The sequence below is a fragment of the Rattus norvegicus genome, chromosome 19 (assembly GCF_021556685.1).
Source record: "Rattus norvegicus strain SHRSP/BbbUtx chromosome 19, alternate assembly SHRSP_T2T, whole genome shotgun sequence".
Classification (NCBI taxonomy): Eukaryota; Metazoa; Chordata; class Mammalia; order Rodentia; family Muridae; genus Rattus; species Rattus norvegicus.
Window position 1 is genome coordinate 53,585,396 of NC_141552.1, and position 20,783 is coordinate 53,606,178.

General features: G+C 47.3%; 1 protein-coding gene across 2 annotated transcripts in view; it reads left to right on the forward strand.

The window, feature by feature from the left end:
- Positions 1-20,783, forward strand: part of Hydin (Hydin, axonemal central pair apparatus protein) — a 345,749-nt gene that overhangs the window by 241,868 nt on the left and 83,098 nt on the right. For both annotated transcript variants that reach the window (XM_087594210.1, NM_001427650.1), the window contains 7 exon segments: positions 562-735; positions 3,659-3,832; positions 7,813-8,105; positions 11,789-11,926; positions 14,087-14,270; positions 16,110-16,251; positions 19,195-19,363. In XM_087594210.1, the coding sequence (XP_087450336.1) occupies positions 562-735; positions 3,659-3,832; positions 7,813-8,105; positions 11,789-11,926; positions 14,087-14,270; positions 16,110-16,251; positions 19,195-19,363 (1,274 nt within the window).

Here is a 20,783-nt window from a genome sequence, read left to right on the forward strand (position 1 = left end):
ACAAAACCAAACAAAACAAAACAATTAGATATCCCTCCAATCAAAACATTAAGAAACCCTCCACTTCACCTCCCAGCATCTAGGATCCATTTTTCTGACCTTTATTTTCTCTGAGATCTGAGTTAAAGCTGAGGGGCACATTGATAGACCCGAGACAAAGGCAAAATCCCTGGTGCCCAATCCCTAGCTCAACTCCCTTGCCACTGACCATCTCTTTCCTGGCACTTTCTCCCCATTGCACAGTCTTGGCTCCTCCCCTACAGCTAACACCAGACTCCTCCACAGAGCCATCCATTCTATCTTGCAGCAAGAGAAATCCCTCCACGTGGAATTTAAGTCAATGGATATCTTTTTTTTTTTCACTTTAAAATATAGACCCAAAATAGGAGCCAAATGAAGCATTCTTGTGCGCCAGGGTCAGGGACTGCTGTGGCAGTGGGCATTTTAAAAACAAGAGAATTTTAAAGGAAAAAATCATTCCCATCTCTGTTGGCGCCCATGTCCCTATAAATCCCGGGATGCGCACCTGTGCGCATGCTCAAGTGTGGTTTGGATCCACAGCCGACAAGATGCAGAGCACAGACAGCCACTCCGTGGAGGAGGTTGGAGAAGTGGAGAGCAACCCAGTGAGCAAAGCAATAGCGCGCCACCTGGGCATCGACATTTCTGCAGAAGGCCGCCTGGCCAAGAACCGGAAAGGAATCGCCATTATCGTCTACGGGACGCCGGTGTCAGGTATGCAATGATCCGCGGCGGGGCGGGGGTGGGGGGGGAGTGGGAGGGGGGACTGTGATCAGAGATGCCACAACCCCTCCATACGGAACCGTGGCAACATCTACTGTGATCAGGGAAGATCGTAAGAGTTTCATCTGAGGAACAGCATAACAGTGCTCACAAACATGTCTCCAAAAATATAAACCAGAAAAGAGATCTAAAGTTTCATGTCTACATTACCACAATTAGAAAAGACAGTGTCATACGAGTATATTACAATGAAGACAAAGACAGAGCATGGGAGATGATTCGAAGGTTAAAGTAGTTGTGGGACAAACATGAGGACCTGAGTTAGGATTCCCAGAGCCCAGAGAAAAGCTGGGAGCAGTGGTTTGTGCCTATAGCACCAGTTCCGGGGGAGCAAAGGCTGACAGATCCCAGAGGCTTGTCTCTGCCAGTCTAGATGAAACGGTAAGGTCAGGTTCTGTAAGAGCCTGGCTTAAGAGTAACAGGGAGAAGCCATGAAAGAAAGAAGTCCTGACATCAAACTCCGGCCTCCACAAATACCAGCATGGGTGTCCATACATGCAGATGCCACACACGGGTACGTGGTTTTTTTGTTTTTGTTTTTTGTTTTTTTTGTTTTTTTTTTTTGGAGCTGGGGACAGAACCCAGGGCCTTGCGCTTCCTAGGCAAGCACTCTACCACTGAGCTAAATCCCCAACCCCTGGTACGTGTTTTTTTAGGAAAGATATTCATAATCTGCCATTTTCCATGAGGAGAGAGTGTCAAGCTTATGATCAGTAGTTTGTATCTATTGCCTCGGTAACAGCCACAGTTTTAGTGGCCTGAAGGGTAAAGATCAGCCCTCTCTAGTCTTGGAGGCCCTAGGTCTTCAGTGGGCCAACAGGGCCATGCATCCTTTGGGGACACTGGTGAGTAGCCTGTCTTCTCTCCTTTTCTGGCTTTTACAGACATTGCCCACATTTCCGGCTCAGGATGATATCCCGCATCTTCAAAGCTGCCAGTTCTGTCTCCTCAGCTCCTGCTCTCACATCACTGCCTCTGCCTCTAACCCTCCTGCTTTTCTCTCCTGGGGACCCCTGTAATGAGGTGGAGGACACTCAGACAAGCCAGGGTCGTGTTCAGTGGTAGAATCTGTAAACTGACTGAACCTACAAAATGATCTTTCTTTGCACATAAGGAAGCATCGTTCTTTGCACACAAGGGAATTTGTCCCCAGGCTCCGAGGACGGGAGCATCTGCATCCTTAGGGTTTATAATTCAGCATCCCATGTAACCCATTCCTTCCCCCTCACCCTTCTTTCCTCCCTCCAACCCTTTTTTCTTCAGTTTCTCCCTCCCTCCTTTTCTTTCTTTCCTTCATTCTTAGACTCGAGTTGAGGCTAGCCTCATAGTCTCTATATAGCCAAGGGTGACTTTGAACTCTTGATCCTTCTGTCTCTACCTCTAAAGACTGTTGTAATAATAATTATTTAATAAATCTTGTCGCAGGGTATGCTACCCGCCTCAATGGTCTGTGTTCCTTAATGAAAGACACACACACACACAGTACACACAAATACACACACACACATATTCACACACAGCCTTATAGTTTAATATTCCTTGAGCAGCACAGTAGCTAAGCAAGTGTCTACCCTCCACACTGTTAGAATCCACCTCCTGCCAATAATTCCGAGTTACTGCTTACTAATGTATATGTTCCACCCCGGCCACTCCTGACTTGGTTGAGCAGCCCTCTGGGCTGTGCTCTCCTGGCCCCTTTACATAGCAGCTCTACCTCTCTGTCCTGCACTCTTCCCAGGCATAATGTCTCTCCTTCTCCCTCTCTTCCCAGTCCCAACCGGGAGAAAACCTAAAATCCCACCTCTGTCTGTCCTCCCCAGCCATTGGCTGCTGGCATCTTTATTTACCAATCAGAATCAACCTGGGGGCAGGTTCCCAGGAGCTACCTGCAAACACTCTCATGCAAACATTTTTTTTTTGGAAGGGGGACCATAATTAGCATTGGTAATACAAGCAGCTACAGAAGAGCTAGAATTACAGATGTGTGCCACCAGCTTGTGTGGTGCTTAGGGATCGGACTCAGGCAGACTGGGCAAGCAAGCACTCAACCAACCGAGTCCCATTCCCCAGACTCCCATTTTGTTTTTATTTACTTAACATGTATGAACATCTTGCCTGCGTGTGTATATGTGCACCACATGTGTACCTGGTGCTCACCGAGGCCAGAAGAGCTGGTTCCAGTTCCCCCTAGAACTGGAGTCACATATTGTGACTTACACTGGAGTTAGAGGTTGTAAGTCACCATGAGTGTGTTGGGAAACAAACTACTCTTCTGCCAGAGCAGCCAGTGCCCTTAACCACTGAGCCACTTCTCCAACCCACCATTTCTTTTTATGAAAACCATCGATAACATGCTGTTTGATATGCAAAGCAGAGCAGCTATAGGCTAACTCTAGCATCTCTACGTGAGTGCGTCCCAGATCCTTTTTCTTTGTTCTTAGCTGCTCTTTCCGAATTTTCTACTTTTTAATGAAAGTAGATTTAAAATGATTTTATAAAAAGCCAAGTCAGCAGAGGTTACTCTTCAAACCAAATATGTCTTCCTGTTAGAATCAGAAACAGTGGGGGCTACCCAGTACTGTAGAGATCATCCAGTACAGTCTGTTTTTCAACTTGAGGAGGAAAGCCTAGAGAGGGTGTTGGTTGTCGTGCCCCTGTGCTTAGGAATAGACGCACAGCTCTTACTCATGGCGCAATGCTGCCCCATCTCTGCTGTTGCTACTCTGGCCACTTAAGAGACTTGGAGGTGAAGCATTTGGAAATCACTCCATAGGGTACCTTGTTCTGCAGACTTCTGTCTAGGACACCAAGCAAATGAGACTCCTAAGAGTCAGTGCCCTGGCTGTGTTTACAGGAAAGACAGCCAATGCCATCAGCATGGCCAAGTTCTACAACACAGCCTGCCTGAACATTGACTCCATTGTCTTAGAAGCCCTGTCAGACTCTAACAACGTCCTTGGGATACGGGCCCGGGAACTGTGCATCCGAGCTGCCATAGAGCAGTCCATGAGGGAAGCCGAGGAGTCAGGTAAGGCCTGTGATTGTGTGTGTGTGTGAGCGTGTACGTGTGCATGTGTGTGTGCATACACATGCATGTAAGGACATGTGCACGCGAAAGTCAGGGAACTACCTTGGGTGTCCTTCTGAGGGGCTTCCCACCTGATTTATTGAAACAGGGTCTCTCACTGGTCTGGAGCGCACCTGTCGCACTAAGCTAGCCGGTCAGTGAGTCCCAAAAATCCATGTTTCTTCTCCTCAGCACCGGGCTTACAAGTTCGTGCTACCACACCTGGTTGTTTATATGGGTTCTGGGTATTAATCTCAGGTCCTCATGCTTGCCTAGCAAGCACTATTCACGCTAACCTATCACCTCAGGACCCTTACTGGTCAGACCATTCCTCCGTGCAGCCCATTGAGCTTCCTCTCCTACAGCCAGGTCTAAGGCTGGTGTTTGACTTGTTGCTAGAGAATTCTCTTTACCCAGCAGGCATGCAGAAGTATCAGTCCTGCGTCAGGTGCATGCCTGACACAGTAGAAAGCAGGATCGGGAAGAGCTACAACCCATATTAAGGCTGGGTTGACACTTGGAGGGTAACAAAGATGCGTTCATTCAGCACAAGAAAACGCTACAACCATAAACATTTTGGTTTCTTTGAGAGAGTAACTTTAGGGCTAGAAAGTTCCAGAAAAGATGGTCTGGGGAAGTCTTTGTGAAAATGGGCTTCAAGGATCAGGCAAATATTAACAAGAAAACTAGAGACAAGGGTAAGACCAAGAAATCAAGGAGGCTGATAGTAAATCAGAGGTGGAATGGACGGTTGGTTGTTTATGGATCAATTGAAATTAGCTTTGATTTTAATTCTATTGAATAGAAAGAATTGGGGGTGACTATGGTCTATCTCCTAGATATCCAAAAGCAAGAGTAGAAAAGTAACTCTCATAATGTAAAGGGAATCATAGAAAAGCAGGGATAAAAAAGACCTTGGTCCCGCTGGTTCTGTGTCTACATACATGGTGGAGAACTGAAGGAGCAGGGATGCTCGGGGTGATCACAGAGACTTCAAACCACAGAAACTAGGAAAGTGATGTCATTTACCCTGCAAGGAATCCTGGGAGGAGGAAGCCTAAGAAGGTGGGTTGAACTTTTGGATCTCAGCATAGAGAAGCCTGGTATGGCCTTCCTAGTACAAGCCAAGAATCCTGACTCCATCCAGTCATCTGAGGAGTCATCTGAGGACCATGGGTCAGGAAAGCAACACAAGGAAAACATACATTGGGTTCAAAGCAGGGGATCTGACCAGAGCTGGATCCTTTCTCTGTGAACATTCCTAAGAGCATGACGCAGTTCCTGATAGCACCCCATACCTGCTAGTTGATCAACTCTCAGTTCCTCTGCTTGGGATGCTCATGGGAAAACAAGGTTCTTTACTGGGTAGATAAGAGAAATGGTTCCTCAAGGGAAATCCCAAGCAATATCTTAATTCTATCTCTCTTGTATGTTCTCCTGTATCTGATAAAGCAGTGGTCCATGCCACCATGTTAGCATCAGAGAAATGATGGGTTTGAGCCTCTGAACTGATTCCCATCAAGCTGGAGGCTGGTCTAGGGGTGTCCGTCAGTGAAGTGAGAGCTGCAGACACTGGGAAGACACACACAGAGAGACTCAGAGGAAAAGGGAACTCCCTGAGGAAGACTTGTGGTTAGCAGGAAGCACTGGTAGAGAAGCCAGGGGACACTTAGATGGAGGCAGGGCCCCAAAGGCAGCATTCTGCAGGGCAGGTGCTGGGGAAGGAGAGATCAGGGAGAGAGGTGAGGCTTCCACAGGCTCCCCGCTCTGTGCTCTGGAGCCCTTTGCTCTAGTTATGCTGCTCTCACTCCATTTATTTCATTCTGCCCACTTCTCCCAGTACAGAAGCGAATCTTCCTCACTACTGTATTCGGAGCGTGGGAGCAGTGCTGGGCTTACCTAAGAGGTATTTTTAAGCAAAAACTCACAGAGCCAATAAATGAGCAGAATTGGAGGCTGCTGAAACCTGCTGAAAGCTCCAGCAGTTTCTGGTGCCTTTGGGAGCCTCAGTGGCAGGGTGAGGCCCTAGCCAGCATTGCTGTCTGCTGCAGTCAGCAGGCTGGGGTGAGGTAACCAAGTGCAGGTCCACATGTGCCAATCAGAAGCCACAGGAAGCTCCTGCGTGCCTGAATTGTGGCTAGGTCAGGGTTATGTGAGCTATAAAAGCACGGTGTACTCCGGGCCACTGAGGACACAGTATGAGCAGGGGACTGCCCAGCAGCACAGTCAGAGAGTTTTTTTTTTTTAATGCTTGGCTTAGATGTTGACCTGTCCATCCTCTCGTAATAGGTTAAATAAAATATACCATTGTAGTTGGTTTTTTACTTTAACGTGCTACTGGAAATTTTTTAATTACAAAGATCACTGTGATGGTGGTGGCTTGGATCACCATTTAGAGAAATTGAGCAGGGACAGGAGTGAAATGAAGACAGGGCATGGGAGAGGGACCAAGAAAGGAAGGAAAATGAAGGGAAAAGGGAGAAAGGGAAGTCATTTGTTCAAATGAAAACTTTTGCTAACCTTGTGTCTAGATGTTCTTATTGAAATATGGAGGGCGTGACAGAAGAGAAACAGCTAGAGGCTCGTGGACACTGTAAAGAGATTGTATAGTTAATGAAGAACAGGGTGGGCAAAAGACCTGGAATCCATAGTGAAAAGTAGTCAAGGCTGAGGGGAGATACTAGTGGCCAGCGCTTCAGAGGCAGCTGAGTGGAGCAGAGCAGAGGTGTCAGGTCCGGTGAGGGGCATGGTGAAAGGTCTGGTGAGGGCCGGGTGCAGGGTCTGGTGAGGGGCCGGGTGGAAGGCCAGGTAGAGGGAGGCTCTGGTGAGTTAAAAGCCTGGCACACCCCACAACTGCTGTAGAACTCATCTGTGACTGTTCCACTAATGGATTCAGCTTCCCTCGTCCTCCGGTAGGTACAGTGTGGCTTCTCTGTATGTATCCCCAAATCCTGGGAGAGGGGAGGAGGAGGTTGCAGGAAATAATAAGTTCCCAGAGGGAACTGTAGCTATGAGGGAACTCTGGAAAGTTATATGCTGATATGATTGGCAGGAACATTGAGTCCTTGTCTCTCCAAGACCTAGAGAACCACGAATGCTGCTTAGCTTAGGAAGCAAAGAATGTCCCCTTCAGGGGTGTCCATCTTTGAAGTCAGAATCCCAAGGGGCACCATGAGACAGGGCAAATATGTCAGGGAAGAGGACCATAAGAAGAGTCTGAGGCTCGGGGCTTGCACAAAGGCACTCCAGCAAGAGCTTGTCTAGGTAGACTTTAATGGAATTTTTAGAAAGTATTTCACAATGGAGCGGAGAGGGTAGCAGTCTGCTTGGAAGGGGGGTCAGGAACAAACCGGAGAAATTAACTGTGTGAGTTAAGGTCCCATTTCTATCATCAGACACTTCCTGCTTAATCCATCCATTCGTCATTAGAGTTGGCTCTGCCCCATCTGTTCCTTGACCTTAGCACTGCGCAAAAGCTTAGAAGGTTCCAAGCAAGGCCTTAGTGCACAAGCAACTTAAGAAATTCTTGACCTCCGGGCTGAGAAAGAAGATGGGCACAGACCATTGCAGGAGCCATCGAAAGGTTGGGCAATATGGTCATTTGAATGGGAAATGACCATCCCCTCCCCCATGGCTCAAATATTTAAACAACTTGGTCCCAGTTGGTAGGGACCAAAATAAAAACTTTGTCTATAAAGTTGCCTTTGGTCATAGTATTAAAAACTAATGCAGGCAGAAAAAGGCTCAGCACCCCAAGGGAGCCATCATCCAATGATCGGTGGGCGGGACCTCTTATTCCAGCCCAGGTCAGTCAGCTGCACATGGAGATTGCTCGGTGTCCTATAAGAGAGTAACTTGGGCTTTGGTGCATTGCACCCCACTGTCATCTCCTTCACACTGTAGGACAACTTTTGCTAAACACCCACCATCTTCTCCAACAGCCCAGGAGTCTTCAGTGACTCAAAACCTTGGGGCACCAGCACGACTAAGCACTGAGAACTTGGGCAGGTTTACCTCCGATCTCACTCTACTGACCCAGGAATACAAAATCCCGAAGAGCATGCGTGGGAGCGTGATGCTCTCCAAAGGCAAGACGGAAAGCCACTGGTCTGGGTCTCAGAAGCAGCAGGGGCAGCAGCAGCAGCAGCAGCAGCAGCAACAACCACAACAGCAGCAACAGCCACAACAGCAGCAACAGCAGCAACATCATCAGCACCAATCTGAAACACCGCAGGTACACAGGGACCCCTGGGAAGGGCATCGGTATCCTTCCTCCTTCACAGCATCCTGCAGCCGGGCCAGCATCCTGCGGCTGTCCTACACCACTCCTTCAGAAGTCAGTACGCAGCCTTCTGGTACCCAGTAAGCACTATTCTCTTACTGGCACTGGGATGGATCCCAGAGGGGTGAAATTGATGAAAGCGAGGTCTCCCATTCAAGCCACACTAGTAGGGAGTCTGTGAGGAATGATGCTTACAAAGTACCTGAAGGAAAATGGTGACAGAAGATGACCACAAGAGAAATTAAGTTGAACCCTGGAAAATTGTCACTATTCAACCATTTTTAGAATCCTGTAATAATAATAATCTCCTATGTCTCAGACCAGCACAAGAGGACCATAAAAGATTGGACCACTAAGCTACAGAGTGCAGGGCTGTAGGGAAAGTCGGGATAAGTCATAAAGAAGTCACTTGGCTCCGGCTGAGGGATTTACAGAGCCATCTTGGGAAATGGCAGAGGCATCAGATGAAAGCGAGGAATAAGCTGTGGATAGATACTGAGGTCAAGTGAATAGAATCCCCTACGATGTGAGCAGAAGGGCTGAGAGGAGTTGCCAGAAAGCCTGCCCAAGGTCAAGCATGTGGGTAACTGAGAGAGAAATGAAGGCAAAAGTAGGAAGCAGGTCTGAAATGAAAGCAGCCCTGGGGGACTTGTCATTCTTGGTAACGTCTGTGTTCCCAAGCCATCAACACCCACATTCAGCTCAGAATAAACCACCTTATTGTCTTCTTAAAGAGCAGGAGGAATGGGTGGATGGATGAAAGGAAAAGGGGAAGGCATTCTTGCAAAATATAAGGTCCACACAAGAAGAAATGAGATCCCAAGAGGAGAGAGGAGGGAGAGGAGGATAGGTGACGTGAGATGGAAGGTGGAGGTTGGGGAACATCTTAGCTGATATGTGTACAAGAGGCGTGGTCTCTTATGGGAAGCAGTGAGGTGGTGGGAGTTGTAGGCTACCTAAAAGGGAATGCTAGAGCACAAATATTCCTAGTGTTAAAACAGATCCCAAAACTACTGCTGCATAAAGAAGAGTTAAGAATGCTGGTGGCCCAACTAAAACCAGAACCTTAAATTCACAGTTTTAATATTTCCCCCAAATGGCCCCTGGCAGCCCTCACTCAGAGACAGAGAAGCAAGTAAGACATTGTCATCGTTGGAGCAGAGGACAAGTGTGCTCAGAACTAGGTACAGGCAGTTGATGTGGAGTCAGAAGAGGAGGCCAGCCAAAGTAGAGAAGGAATTAGAGGACATTGGGGGTGGGGGGAAATGGGAAGATTCGAGGGTCTTCAGGTCCTCAAATAGAGTCTTGGAATCATGCTGTCTAGGCACTGGGTGTTTCTTAGTGGGTAGCTAAGGTGAGTAGAGATAGCTGAATGCCCTTGTAGAGAGGAGGCCATGCATTGGATAGGCAGATGGATACAACTGGCTCGTAGACCTTTGGAAGAAGAAAACTGAGCATTAGATTGGGAATTCAGGTTAAGTAAGATTTAGCTCCTAACAGGAACAGAGACCAGAGTGTAGATGGGAGAGGTGGATAGAGCAATGTCCTCACGGGAGAAGACTCCTACAGGCTGGATGGAGCATCTCGGGGGTTAACTGCTGCCCAGCAAGCTCTTTTATCTGCACCTCCCCTCAACGTGTGTTTTGCACTCTTAACATCTGGTAAATCAGAACCACTGGCTCATTTTCTTTGGGAGCACCAGCCTTTAACCAACTCTTCCCTGACAGCTAAGATGACATTCTTTATACAGATGTTTGAATTTGTTACAAATAGGGTGTCATGGTAAGGTTTGTTTGTTTTCTTTCTACCCATCTAGAAGCGAAGACTTTTAGAATGTGCCAGGGACCGCAGAAAATTCCAGTTCTGACTCTAACCCTCTCTCAGCAAATAATAACTCTAAAAGTCGGAGTAGAAATCAGAGCTTGTGCACCACATGCATGTACACATGCGTGCGCGTGCGAGCACACACATACATATTCACGCACACTCACTCATACACAAGCACACATATACACACAAGCCTGCATTGTTCAGTGTGATAAGACCCAAATGATTTGGGCAACAAAATCCCCTGCCAAGGGCTTTACCTCAGACACATGAGTACTGGGTCCTTTTGAAGCTCAAGTATTGCATGAGTCCTCTGACACCCGTGACTGACCGTTGATATTGCAAATGGGAAGAAATCCTATCTTTTGGGTAACATTTAGTTTCACGTTCTTACTTCTGAATTTTGTGGTCTCCTCAGCCACCCACTACCATGACTGTGCCCTAGACATTTGTCACCGTCACCCATAAGCTTCGCCGCCACTGAATCACACACCCTACATGCCAGCCACCATCCTCAAGTGCAACTGGTCCCACGGGAACCTCTGGGCCTCCATCTCTCTGCACACAGCCCACCTCACTGTTCCCTTCCTCCCACTTGGATCCCATGGTCCGCCACTGTAGCCTCTTACACCTTCCCCCTTTCCATATCCTCCAGGCAATCTCCAGCCCCACCGGACTCAATTCCATCCAAACCAAACTGATCACGGCTGGAAAAATTATTTGCCTCTCCTCAATAGCCCTAATTTAAATTTAACACAATCTATTCCATGGTCTGCCGCAGTAAATTAGCCCTCTGTCTGAAATGGCCATCCCCTGGCCCTCCTCACTTTCCTGACCTCTAAGGCACACTACTCTTCTTAATTCTCAGCCGACAATCTGTCCGCTGAGCTCCAAAGACAATGACCCCGTGCTTTCACCACCACATCTCCCAGTGGGCTTCACTAGCCTTCCCCCTTATTCAATTCAGGGGTTAAACCCAGAGAGAGCCCTTGCTCTCCAGTTATTCCTTTATATTGTATCCTTCCTTTTTTTTTTTTTTTTTACCTGTCCTTCATCCTCTCGAGTTCCTAACTCACCCTTCATCCCCTTCACGCTTTCCTTCAAGGACTGCCTCCTCTGTCTCCGTTGCCCCTGATCATCTCCACCAATCCCATCCAGACATCCACCAGCCTCCCTCTATCCCACCGCCACTATTGCTTCCCAGATTCCAGCTCCTGTGCGCTCCCAAATCAGCTCCCGCACACACGGAGGTAGCTAGCAGCTCCCTCACAGGGGCGGTTCTCGAGCTCTTGTCTCAGTCTGCCATGGTTCCGAACTCATAGGATGCTCCCATCATTCTCCACCCCTTCACCGCTCCTTCATTTCCCTTGCCTGGTCACTTTCCCACCACTCTCCTCACTGCCATGAATATTGCCGGTCCCTGTACAGAGCGCTCAGTTTCTGTCTCCCCTGAGAATGTTAAGCACCCTAGGGGCAGCACCATTGCTGGTCCTGCTTGTTGTTGGAGGCCTAGCCCACGAGGAGGGTCTGGTGCACCATGGGAGCTAAGTAAATATCTGTTGAGTGGATGGGCAGTCAAAGATGCAGGACACCTGCAAAGAACTTCCCACAATATCCCTGCTTGAAGCTACCAGCCATTCTTGAGAGAAAATGAGAATTGTGCCTTTTGCAATACAGTCCTCATTTATGAATAAGGAGCTTGCAGAAGTTGTATGTTTTGTTTGTTTGTTTTTTGTGGAGGCTACAAGGCTATAGTCCTTGAGAAATAAGGCTGGCTTCTGACTTCCTGTCCTCCTCCCACTCTCCAGATCTCCTCCAGCCCTCTCCTCGGCGGCCCCACCCAGCGGCGGCTCAGCGTCAGCGCCAGTATCGGAGGGGAGACTGGGCTGATGAGCTGTGTGCTCCCAGATGACCTTCTCATTCAGATCCTGGCTGAGCGGATACAGGTGCGTGCACACCCACCCACCCAAAGCCGCAGGCTTGGAGCTCACACACTGAACCCACACTGAGAGCCGCGAGCGATGCTAGGCTATCCGCCACCCTCAGGGACCTCGGAGCCCTCGGGTCTCCAAGAGGGAAAGTGGGCTTCTTCAGGCTTAACAGCCACTTTCTTGTCCAGGACCCCTACCTTCCCTCCAATCAGAAGCCACTCTTCTTTTTAAAGAACCAGGGAGCAGAAGGTTACACATCAAAGAAATGAAGCAAAAAGAGCAATGTGGTACAAAGAGCAATGTGAGCAGCTTGAAGTCTGAGCTCGCCTGGCACGGTAGTGCACATCTGTAATCCCCATGCTCAGGAAGGTGGGGCACGGGATTGCGGAGTTCAGACCAGGTTAGGTTGCATAATTAGACTTTTATCTCAAAAGTAAAACATGGGTCTCTGTAAATTGCTGGGTTTTTTTTAAAAAATGTTTTCATAGTGTAATATGAAAAAATTAATATGTAAAGCAAAATTACATTTTATACATTTGCAAATAATGTCACATGCATGGGGGGAAATTCCTACAGTATGTGTTACTGTGTTTGGTTAGTAGGTCTATGGATTTTATATCTCCTTTTATCTTTGTCAATTCTTCTTAAAGGCATACTGCTTTTAAGGTCAAAACCAATGTGATTTTATTCTTTAGGAACTTGGGGGGACTGCAGCTCAGTGGAAGAGTGCCTGCCTGGCTCGCTCAAGGACTTGGTTTTATCTCCAACACCATGTGGACACCTAAAAGAACTATGTAAATGACCTGTAGTCATGACCAGCAAGGTCTAGGAGATCCCAAAGCTGTGTGTTTTCTCTAGTTTCTCACACTGGGCAGCTCTTAAGTGCACATTTTTTCATTTGTTCATGTGTATAAGGTGTGTGTGTGTGTGTGTGTGTGTGTGTGTGTGTGTGTGTGTGTGTGTGTGTTTATATCTGTGTGTGCACATGGGTTGGAATCCAAGGGTTGGGAAATCGATATCAGGTATCATCATCAGTTGCTCTTTGCTTTTTATTTAATGACATCAGGTCTCTCACAGCAGCCAGAAGTTACCAATCCCGGCTAATCTTGTGGGCCAGTTTATTGCAGAAGATCCCACCTTGGCATCCCAAGTGCTGGGGTTACAAGCAGCACACACCTGCCTGATACCTACTTGGGTGCTGGGGATTTAACTCCATTCTTCATGCTCAGTCCTGGCCATTGGTGGCTCCACTGAGCTCCTGTAATACCACTTTGCAGGAGAAGCTGTTGTCTGCAGTGGTCGTAACTCCAAGATCATTCCAGCCCAGTTCTATTGCCAAAGTCACTCTAAGGCAGTGGAACGGCTAAGAAAACTACAGGCCCGAGAGACAACTTAGTAGCAAAATGTATGCCGAGTTGGGTCTCCCAGCAGGCACCTCATAAAAATCTGGGCAGACAAAGACCAAAGGATCCCTGAGACTCACTGGCCAGCCAGCCTAGCAGAGTCAGTGAACCCCAAGTCCTAACGAGAGACCTTGGTGGGATTTTTTTGGTCTTTGTTTTTTGAGAGACAGACAGACAGACAGACCGACAGACAGACAGACAGACAGACCGACAGACAGAGGTATAGAGAAGAGAGATGGTCAGCTGTCAAGGAATAACACCCAAGGTTGTCCTCTGGCTTCCACTTGCATGTGCATGCTTGTGCGTGTGCACCTGCACACAAACATGCACATACATGTACACACATGTACATACACAAAAAGAAAAGTTCGAGCAGGCTCTTGCTGCTGAGTTCTCCACTGTGAGAACCCTTCCCACCTCTCTCCTTTGCGTCTTATTTTCATACACCTCATGGAGCTTTCTAGACCTTTTGACACTTGCTTTGTTCCTTTATTCTACACGCAGAGATGAAACAAATCCTTTGTTCTTCAACCCCTACCGTCACATTCTTTCATAAGTGCATCGTTAAGGCATTTAGTCTTCATTTACACTGGGGAGGGGGCAGTAAGTTCCATTAAACACCTTCATTTCCTGTCACCACCTGGACTTTGGTTTCATGGTTGTTTATATTGGAGCCCAGTGGGTCTGCCAAGCCCGACAGAGGAAAAAGCCACCTCTCCATAGAGAACAGTTGATTCGGGCTGAAATAACCATCTCGTTCTCTTGCTTGCAGCTGAGCGACTGTTTCAGAGGTGTGGTGTTCGATGGCCTAGACACGCTCTTTGCACGGAACGCACCTTCTGCCCTCATCTGCCTGCTAAAGGCCATCGGTAGCCGGGAGCACATATATGTCATCAACATGTCTCAGGATTATGTGGCCATGAAAGCCCAGGAGAAAGCTAAAAAGGAGCTAGAAGGCAAGGCCCTGACCTCCCTGGATGACCTCCCCACGGAGCCCTCATGGCTTTCAACTTGTTCTCCTGGTGTAATAACCCAATGGGTTTAAATGACATTGTGCTACCTTGTGTCTCACTGGCACCCTACCTCTGTCCTGACAAGTGACCGGGGTACTCGTTTCTAATCATAGGCAGACCTTAAGGAGAACACACTGTGAGGACGTCCTAGCCTAAGATACTTTGCTTGCTGGTTTGGTTTAAGGCAACTATGCTGTCCCTTTAGACTAATGAGACTATTCTATATACTTTGGGCCGTCTCATCCTCACTCCTGAAGATTATTGTCCCCATTTTGAAACCACAAGATAGGAAAGGTCTCTTGGGGATCACATGATAGAGAAATATGATGGCCCTCAGTAGGCGTAGCGTAGGCAGAAGGATTGTAAGCTCGAGGCCAGCCTGGCTGGCTAGCAAGACTACAGTAAATTGTGTATACTATGTCACTGCACTATATCTATATATACTGTAGTATATCCAGAGGAGAGTCACTTCTATCATTACCTCAATAGCCAGCAAAAACCAAACAATAACAAAAAACCCACTAACTAGTGATTGAAAGATTTGATTGAAAAATAGATAACAAGGACCAGAAAGATGGTTCCACAGGCAAAGGTGGCCTTTCCTCTCCTGGCACCATCTACACAGCTCATAATCTTGGAGTGAGGGAATCTTTAAAGCAGACTTCATTCAGGAACAGGACTCAAAGTCTGCTTCTTCGGACTCTCACCAGGAACAAGAACCAGGCCTCCTTTGAAGTGTTTCAACCTCCTTCCCGGTTATCTAGAACACTTTTCTGTAATGATCAATTTGAAAGAAACAGCTTTTATTTTCCTTGATGATCTTTGAGCTGAGTCTGTGTCTCTAACATGGAATCAGTGTCTGCTGAGGACTAGACTGTGGTCAGACTCTGTCTTCTTGCCGAATCTTGGCCTGGCAGAAAGGGCATCCTCCCTCAGGCCTCATTTTAAAGGACACTAATCCCATTCAGGAGGGCCCCATCCTTATGACCTAATTCCTCAATGATAGACCACACTATCATATTGAGGATTAAGTTTCTACCGTGAACTTAGGGAGATGGAAACCTGATGACTTGACCAACCGCCTTCTTCCTAGTTGTCTAGAACACTTTTCTATAATGGCCGGTTTGAAAGAAATGCCCCTCCCCCATGGTCTTCGGGCTGAATCCGTATCTCCGTCACAGAATCAGTGTCTGTCGAGTCTCTCCAGACAAGTCATCAAGATTACAAACGTGATGATCTGAAACACCATGGATTCACTATGTTACGGTTCTGGGGTCAACGGTCTTGAAGCCCAGGTGTCAACAGCATCGTGGGCCCTTAGAAGCTCTCCTTGCCTCTTATAGCTTTCAGAAGCGACCTGAATTCCTGGACCCATGCCCCTTCCTTGCATCCTTCATTCTTCTGTCACATCTCTCGGCTTCCGCTGTCAGCCCTCTCCTCCGACCCTCCTACCTCCCTCTTACAAGGAACCTTCTGATGGGACTCTGCCACTCAGACAACCTAATTCAATTGCGTCTGCAAGAATGTCCTTCCACCATGGGAAGCCCCACAATCACAAGTTTAAGGATTGAGACAGGAGCACCTTTGGGGACCACCACTCAGCTAACCATAGATGGAACCCAAACATGGCACTATAGAAATGAAGGGAAACCATCAGGGACTGGAACAGCCATCTACACCCCCTTCTCCCGCCCCTCCCCCCACCCCCACCACCTCCCGCTATTGCTGTGTGGGCAAAGCTACTAAGGCTTTGACATCCCCTTCTCTCTGTTCACTCCACAGAGACCAAACGCCAGGAAGCTCTTGCGAAGGAGAAGGAGCGTCTCCAGACACTTGATGAGGAAGAGTATGATGCCCTAACAGCAGAACAGAAAATTGCATTTGACCGCGAGGTTCGGCAGGCACTCCGGGAGAGAAAGAAGAGGTGGGACCAACACTTGGCCAAAGCAGCACTGTCCCCTGGGGAGGAGCTCACAGGGAGACCAGGGTCGATAGGGTGCCTGCTCAGCCCTGAGTTATCTTCCAAAAAAAAAAAAAAAAAAAAAAAAAAAACAGCAGTAACCTGGAGGGGTATCTGTGGAAGGTGGGGAAAACTAATCCAGGACCCCTGCTGCTGCAGACTTTCAGTGTGTCCTATTACCCTCTGCTCCCTTCTGCTGGGGCATTTAGGACTATGGGAAACTTCTGTGATGTCATAGCTAGTTCTCAAGAAGGACTTCATATCCCTGTGTCCTTCCAGGGTCCCACCGGCTGCCCTAGCAAATGAATCCTGGGTAGGACACGTTGTCCTACATGCCTAGGGGTCTACAGCTTGTGACCCAGGAACCACTCTGTTGGCATGAGTATAATATCCTAACTATTCTCCCACTTCTTAAGCCCACATGTGGCAGGCTACTTTTTTATGATCCTCAGCCTAGACAGTTCCCCAGAGACCCAAGGCAAGCTCCCAGTCAACACGAGGCCTCATGAGGGACTGTACAGGAACTAGATCACTCCATAGCATGTAGGGATCCAAAAAACTAGAGCTGCAAGCTTAGGCTACCTACTTCACAGTCTCCCTGTCTTCAGACATCTGAGACCTGGGCAGTGCCCATGCACCCTCTGGGGTTTAGAGTGTACAGACCCATGGCACTCAGCTGTGATATAAGTTCATTTTCTCCTCTCCCTCTGCCTTCAGACCTTTCTCTGGGACTCTGAAAGAGATTGTCCTTCTCCTGCCCCCCCCACTTCATCTTTGCCCCTGAGTAGGAGAAATGTGTATTCATCGAGAGGCATGACAAGCTTAGCTTTGCCCCCCAGAAAATGCCCCTTTATCATCAAAGCTACAGCACTTGCTGCCTTCATGCATTCACTTCATAGTGTACATTTGCTTACCACCAAGATGTTTGTCACACACACACACACCATGAAGGATGTAGACACAGCCTCAGGAAACAGTGAGTTCCAGCAGCCAGCAACAACTACAGATTCGTAGACATAAAAAGAGGTAAATCAGAGCTTCCTAAGCTTTTTGTGTTCTTGAGTTCTTTTTGCCTAAGAAATGTTTGCCTGACTAGGTAGAGTGGTGCACGCCTTTAACTCCAGCACTCAGGAGGCAGAGGCAGGCGGATCTCTGAGTTCCAGGACAGCCAGGGCTACACAGAGAAACTCAGTCTTGAAAATAATTCATCAAAATTGTAATTATAAAAAAAGAAGAATAAATGTTTACATGACCTCAGGAAATATAGATAAATTGATAAACAACCCAAACCTTCTCTGGTATCAGAATAAAATTTACTTTAACATAATTCTTTGACATACATATATTTTTTTCTAATTTGTGATATACAGAAGTAAATTTGCATAACTAATGAGATGAACACACTTTTTCTTTAGAGACAGGGTCTCACTGTATAGACGAGGCTGGCCCCCCACTCAAAACTCACAGATATCCTCCTGCCTGAGCCTCAGAAGTGCTAGGATTAAAACTGTGCACCACCACCAGTTGCTTCTCTATTTTTATGTAAGGAATTAAATCTTTGATACCGAAGGACAAAGAGTATCTTGGGCATTTTTGAAAGCTGGTAAATACTTTTCCTTTATAATCATAAGTGTTGGGAACGTGCTTTCATACTCTCACGTAGGACAAAATATCCAAAGTCTGCTTGTTTGTCTTTATTTTCCAAAGATTCTGGAAATTCTGCCCTAATCTCAAGCCAAAATTCACTTCAGGCTTTTTTAATTAAAAAAAAATGAAACTCAAATCAGAAATGGAACGGCAGTTTTTAAAATTGACTTATTCTAACTTGATTATATACTAATTTGATAATCTCATGCTAACACATGACTAGGAAAATGTTTGAAGTCTTCCTTTTCCATTATTAAGCTATTCTGTTTATATAAAGGCAAAAAAAAAAAACATTCACAGTAAAAACCCTACAGTCTCTAGTCTGGGCCAAGGCGTGTCAGGCAGTGTTGATTGGTTTTGCATGCACGGTGTAATAGCATACACAGCACATGGGTATTTTGTATGTTTAGAACCAAAACTATTCTGGGCACGATGGCATACACCATTAATCCCGGCACCCTGGAGACTGAGGCAGGCAGATCTCTGTGAGCTCCAAGCCAGCCAATTTTCTACACGGTATTTGATTTTTAATTAAGTTTGGAGTATTGCATATCCAGAAACTTTGGGCTGTGCCCAGGTTTTTCACAACCCCCGCATCTCAGTTACATAATCCCACCTTGTGTTCAGCCTTTAAAAAGCTGTGGGTTAAATACTTCAGAAGTACAATCTCCTCCTTTTTTTATATTCGGTGCCTGCTTTAATGCCTCTGTGCTACTAGAAGCTCGGGCAGACACGGTTGATAGCACAGAACAAAGGGAGAGAAAAACAGGAGGAGAGCTTTCCAGAGCCAGCATCATGGCTTTGAGCCAGCTGTGGTAGGAACTGATACTCACAGCATCCCTTCTGTCTGAAGGTCAGGTGTGAGAGTGAACCTGCACTGATACCACAGCAAGAGCAGCCTTCGAACATTCTTCTCCGTGATCAACCTTGTTTTCAGCCTTTGTCTTCCTCTCCCATGAGGAGAGTCAGGGCTAGAAATGCAGATAAGTTAAAAGAAAATTCTAATTGCATTTAACTCATCAGAGATTTGCTGAATAGCCTTTCAAAGTTAGTTTTGACCCCTCTGTTTCATTCATTCATTTATTCACTCTTTTTTTAATTCATTCCCTCCCTTTCTCCTTCCCTCTCTCCTTCCTTTGCTTCCTTCTCTCCTTCCTTTTGCGTAAGCTGTGTCCAGCATCCTCCTCCTCCGGCAGTCCCCACTTGGCAGGTAGAACAGGAGGTGCTGAACTCTGTTTTTCTGTCTCTGGCTTGATGCAGGGAGCTAGAAAGACTCGCCAGGGAGATGCATGAAAAGAAGCTGCAGCAGGAGTTGGAGAGGCAGAAGGAGGAGGACGAGCTAAAACGGAAGGTCAAAAGACCTAAACCGGGCCCTGTGGCAAAGGAGGAGCCACCCCTAAAGAAGTCACAAGGACCCACAAACAAGCAGGTAGCAGCCCTCGCTCCTTACTGAGAAACTGACTTTGTCTGGATATTGTCTCGGGGCACAAGGTGGAAGAGCCGAGCCCGGGGATGTTGGTCATGACCACATGCACACGCTGAGTTTGTGCTTCACTTGGTCACGCATTTGATATCCGATGCATGTGCAGAAGGATAGCAGTGCCCACCTGTGGTGAAGTCAGAGCCCAGAACCCTATCCCTTAATGTATTCTACTCTTCGCTCTTTTCTTGGCCTGTTGCAGGACCCTGGCTGGTGCTAAATAGGTTAGTATTAAAGACTTTCTTCTAAGGGCATCAGTCAGTTCTCTCCAGCACCTATGACTTCTGCAGTCATGGTTAGTTATTGTTGTTCTGTTGGTTGGTTTTTTGAGGTTTTTTTTTTACCATATTTAAAGCACCACATATGAATTCCCTCCTATGGAGCAGGCCTCAAATAAAATCAAGAGAACATTTGGTCGCTCCCATAAAACAATCTTGTCACTATTGTACCCATGGGTACATTTTCACCTAGCAGATCATTTTGTAGCATACAGTCCAGTGCTGGTTAAGATCATTGGTGTCTTTTCTTCCCTAGCAGCTCTAAAAAGCCAACCAGTAGGGAGAGAATTTCCTGACAGCTCAAGTCTGATCCCTACGTCCAGCCATCTACTTAAAGGCAAGCTGCATGTGTAGATCACCTGAGCTTGGCACAAGACACATTTGACCGCATTCCTTGGGAAGACTTCTTAAAAGCCTTCTTGGTCTAATGTAGTCACCTGGTCTGAAAATGGAGCCTCAAAGAAAGCCAGCTGAGACCAGAGAGATCCTCTGGGAGTGAAAGGAGACACCAGGGGGTGCCTGGTGATGGGGGAGGATGAGCCAGCTTAAGAACCACCCAAGGTGTCCTTCAACCATGTGCCTCCCTCACCAGCACTGTGTTTCTCTTCTTCTTTGATAACTAAAATTTCCCAAAATCTTTCCCTCCTCTCAGGCTCTATGCTCCATCCCCTTCATGCTTCAACCTTCTTTACTCTGCCTCAGTCTCCATTACACTCTTTTGACCAAAATTTCCAACAGTCACTTCATGTTGATACGAGGCAGTCACATGTCACCGTTTGACTTGGTCGGCTTCTCTGTGGGGTTTTTATTCATCCTACTAACTCTTGAACTCTCCTTTCTGTGTCCTAGCCTCACCTCTCCTGACACACTCTGTCCCCCCTCCCCCCCCTCCCCCCAGCTCCTCCCCCAGCCCCAGCCCCGTTCCCCTTCCTTTTCCTTCCTCCTACCTTTCTTTCCTTTGTGGCCCTAACTCCCTTCCCCTCAGTCAGCTCACAGGCTTTCAGCCTCAGCCTCTCCTCCTCCCAGCTTGGCTACTTTACCTTATTTGCTGTGGTCCCCAACACCTCCCATATGACTTGGTCACTTTACCC